This window comes from Limulus polyphemus, unplaced genomic scaffold (assembly GCF_000517525.1).
Source record: "Limulus polyphemus unplaced genomic scaffold, Limulus_polyphemus-2.1.2 Scaffold1941, whole genome shotgun sequence".
Lineage (NCBI taxonomy): Eukaryota > Metazoa > Arthropoda > Merostomata > Xiphosura > Limulidae > Limulus > Limulus polyphemus.
Genome location: NW_013667551.1, coordinates 224,925 through 229,210, shown reverse-complemented (window position 1 = coordinate 229,210; position 4,286 = coordinate 224,925). Strand labels below are relative to the sequence as shown.

The following is a 4,286-nucleotide window of genomic DNA, read 5'->3' as shown; positions in this document are numbered from 1 at the left end:
AACCCTTCCTCCTCACTGAGATACTGAAATTTATAATATTTACAAAATAACCATTACCTATATTTGTTGAATTTAATACAAAACTACTTAAGGGCTATCTGGACTAGCCACCCTTAATATAAAAAGTGATAGAAGGCAACTAGTCAGTAATTTATGGATATTCTACGTAATTAGATTTTGATTAATGTTTATTGGAAAAATATCTGAAAAGAAAAACTCTAGTTTAGTAATGTAATGTGAAATGTAACTTTAACTTACAAAGGAGAAAAGTTACATGTTAACTGAAGTTAAAACCTTTATATGTCAGTCCATCTGTCAACTGAACGTTAAGTTATAGGAAGACTACAATTAGATGAAGTGCAACAGTAATTCATATTACAAGTACAATATCAATAAACTAGTGTCTTTTTTGGTTCATAAATACAAGAGGAACAGAACAGTCACTTACTTTCTCAGAACACAATATACGGCATTATTTTTCTTTTAGGTAAAGAGATACAACAGTTCTTCAGCATTAAAGTACAGGAGGGTCTTCAAGTTGTAAATATACAACGTATAATGTCCTATAACTTGCAAGTAAAGGAATAAAACAGTCTCTCTCAGGTTGTAAATACACAATGTATAGTATCTTTTATCTTGTAAGTTGAGGAAAACAACATTTTTCAGGTTGTAAATACACAATGTATAGTATCTTTTATCTTGTAAGTTGAGGAAAACATCTTTCAGGTTATAAATACACAATGTATAGTATCTTTTATCTTGTAAGTTGAGGAGAACAATGTCTTTCAGGTTGTAAATACACAATGTATAGTGTCTTTTAGCTTGTAAGTTGAGGAAAACAACATCTTTCAGGTTATAAATACACAATGTATAGTATCTTTTATCTTGTAAGTTGAGGAGAAGGACATCTTTCAGGTTATAAATACACAATGTATAGTGTCTTTTATCTTGTAAGTTGAGGAGAAGGACATCTTTCAGGTTGTAAATATGCAATGTATAGTGTCTTTTAGCTTGTAAATAGAGGAATACACAGTGTCTTTTATATATAAGACATAGAACAACATTATTCAGTTCATCAAGAATTAAGGTGTTCTTGCACCAGACTACACCTGTTAAAATGTACTGTGCATGGATTTTCTTGAGTTGTTTCACATTGTGTCAAAGTCAGGTAACTGCTTGTGAAAGTATGTCTAAATCTGTCTGACAAAAAATAACATCAGCTGCTATTAGTGGGAGACACTTGTTGCTACAATGGATTATTATACCCTAAAATCAACAGTACAGTTGAAGCATACACTAACATATATAGACTCAAACTCCACACTTGGGTCACTTTCTAATTCTGTAACTGTAAATTAATTTGTTTTTGTTTCAAAATCAGAAATCTCCATTTCATTTATTTTTTTTATCACTGGTTTGAAAAAAAAAAGCTATGCAAGAGATTTAAGATTTGTAAAAATAAAATAAAGTGTGTGTGACGTTGAATTTCATAAGTAAAGAATGTCCAATAAGTAACTTGTTACTTTCCAAATCTATTCTATATCAACATATATTTTTACTATTAATGACATGAATAGACCAATTTCAGTACGTAACAAAAGGGAGAGGTTTTATATAATGTGCAAAAGCTGGGAAAATCAACGATAACATTAAAAGTATAAAATTTTCTGAAAATATTTTATTATAACATCTTTTACACCAAAGACAGAAGTTGGTTGCAACACCGAGTAACACACTTGTCACATTGATTTCAAATAAAGAAGCTATTAACAGAAAACCATGTATTACTACTCTACATCAACAGTTTATACATTCTATGGTAAAAGATATCTAAAACTAAGCAAGTGATGATACATGTTAATGTAAAGGCTCCTCACACTTGTGGCTCTGACAACCTTTCTAGCATTATGTACAAAACATTTTCAAATACTTACAGTCTGCTTATACTTCATTATTATCTTTTTTAGTTTAGTGCAATGTTGTGCTGGTTTACTAATAAAATTTCCAAAAAAATTATATCAGTTTTTAACACAGTTACTAATTCCAACTATTTATTTAATATTATTTTGAAACTCATTATATATGCTAAGGAAATAACTTATTCTGAAAAGTTCTTACAAGTAATCCCAAAATATGAAAGGCTTCTTTATGTGAAATCTCCAATCTTGAGAATATTAAGAGTAAACAATTTTGTATTTTGTCTACTTTATAAATAAGACAAGAAAATGTAAAATTTGGATTGACTTGAATCAAGAAAGGTTTTAAACTCAAATATAACCTCTTTCTTTTGCAGATATACACTTATATTGTCGGTTCTAAGCAGTCTCTCATCTTTCTTTCTCCAGCACCAAATATCTCACTTCTGAGCTGGAGGGAAGAAAGCTGTTGGTTGAGATGAATAGCCTAGTCCAACTCCTCTGTGTGTGTGTGTAGACATTCTAGCTATTTCATACTGTTGATCTAGGTCTCTGAAGAGTGACTCCTGTTGTTTCAAAGCTTCATCCTCTGTTTGAGGTTGTGGGTTCCCTTCAACACTTTCACTGCAGCCAACATCACCACCTTCTTCCTTAATTCCCATCAGCTTGCGAAACTTGGCTGTCATCTTCCCATCTTGGTCTTGACTGAATGAAAGTTTTTCCCAAAGGGTGGAAGAGGCAGGGGCCTTGTACAAGAAAAATCCAAACTACATACATCCAAAAGTTAACATTTTCTTAATCTGAAAATGTATTTCCAACAGGTACTTACATCCTAACATCCAAAGCTATCTCAGTCCTGGTTTGCTCTCTAAGCATTACTAAGAAAAAAATTCCTACAGTACACCAGTCTTTATACCCTATCAGTTTTGCACCATTTCAGAACATGTGCTGATCATGTGACTACTCTACACCAATCATACTGCACCATCTAAACTGCCGCATCCAGCTTCTTCTACTATTCTAGAACAATCCTCACTTTCGAGAATTGGCAGGCAACAGCCATAAACAAGAGTATATCAAGTGATTTTTCTTTCATTCACAGAATTTTTTATACCAAATATCGTACCCCACTGTAAGTCTGAGAGTTTATTACACTACAAATCAAGTTTCAGTACCCATATTGGGCACAGCACAGATAGCTTAATGACAAAACAAATTGTCATTTTATGTTTAAATTTGCATAAAAAATTCACTTTTTTCATATGAATGTGTAACAGTAGGTGATTAATTTCATTGTTAAAGATTGATGAATTACAGATTGTTACTTTAGTGACTTTGGTTATTGTCATTATTGTTTCATTCTACTTCAGACTTGTACCAAATTGCTTTATAGAAGCCAGTTTTATTATAGTATAAAAGTAAAGTATTGGACATGTCTGTTCGAAATCATTTGGTAATACACATTAAATAGGAATATAAAAGTTTGAGGTTTACACAAGTTTCAAATTTTTGTTCTATCCTTTCACCACTTCTTTTTATAACAAATATTTACCATGTATGCAAAATTGCAAACCCTGTTGAAGAAGAATCCTTAAATGGCCTCTTGTTTGTGGATCACCAAACACTGAACAAGAACTGTAGGGCCATATTGAACACCTCAACATCAGTGTTGGAAGTACAGAAGTCCCATCAGTTCAGTAAAAAAGTCCTTTTAAGTAGTTGTTGGGCCCTTAACTACGAAACTATCTAGATACAGAGAGTATTTATGTAAAGATCATAAATTTGATCATTCAAATCACTCTGATGCCTTGCAATGTTGAGGGGAGACACAGGGAATGGTTTCTTTCTTGTTTATTTGCCTCCTGTGTCATCATGCTCTTGAGGATGCTAAGCACACCTTTATTCCACCATCTGTGGCTTTCCATCCATTTATCTTTGTATTTAATGCTCTTTGTGGCAGAAATTGGAATTTTCTCTAATTAGGTGTCTGAACCATTTGACTGGTTCTGTTTCACCCTTTGTTCATATGTGTCATTATATATTTTGTCTCTTATGGTAACACCAAGAATTATTCTGAGGCATCACATTTCTGTTTAGACAATCTTCCTTTCATTTCTTGATGTTAATGTCGATGTCTGGCACTGATAACAAAGTGTTGGTATAAAGATGTTGTTGTAGAAAGTTGTTTTGTTTCAAGAGATACTTGTTTGTGTTGTAACAAAGCTGTTTGCTTCAATGCATCTGGTGTTGATTTCTGCATCTAAGGTGCCATCTTTTGAGATGCTGCTGAGATATTTGAACTCATTTGCTTGTTTCAGTACTTGATGTTATTTTAATGTTGAGGTTTCCTCAGCCTCTTTTCTCTGGACT

The 4,286-nt window shown here is 32.5% G+C and overlaps 1 protein-coding gene and 1 long non-coding RNA gene across 5 annotated transcripts in view; one reads left to right on the top strand and one right to left on the bottom strand.

Moving 5' to 3' along the window:
* Nucleotides 1–4,286, top strand: part of LOC111087269 — an 18,809-nt gene that overhangs the window by 2,729 nt on the left and 11,794 nt on the right. The gene's annotated exons all lie outside the window — the stretch shown is intronic.
* The window catches only part of LOC106465432 (arginine/serine-rich coiled-coil protein 2-like), a 23,638-nt gene continuing 21,010 nt past the window's right edge, over nucleotides 1,659–4,286 (bottom strand). For all 4 annotated transcript variants that reach the window (XM_013925662.1, XM_013925661.2, XM_022393331.1 and 1 more), the window contains exon 6: nucleotides 1,659–2,662. In XM_013925662.1, coding sequence (XP_013781116.1) covers nucleotides 2,357–2,662 — 306 coding nt within the window. In that variant the 3' untranslated portion in view covers nucleotides 1,659–2,356. The remainder of the gene's footprint in view (nucleotides 2,663–4,286) is intronic.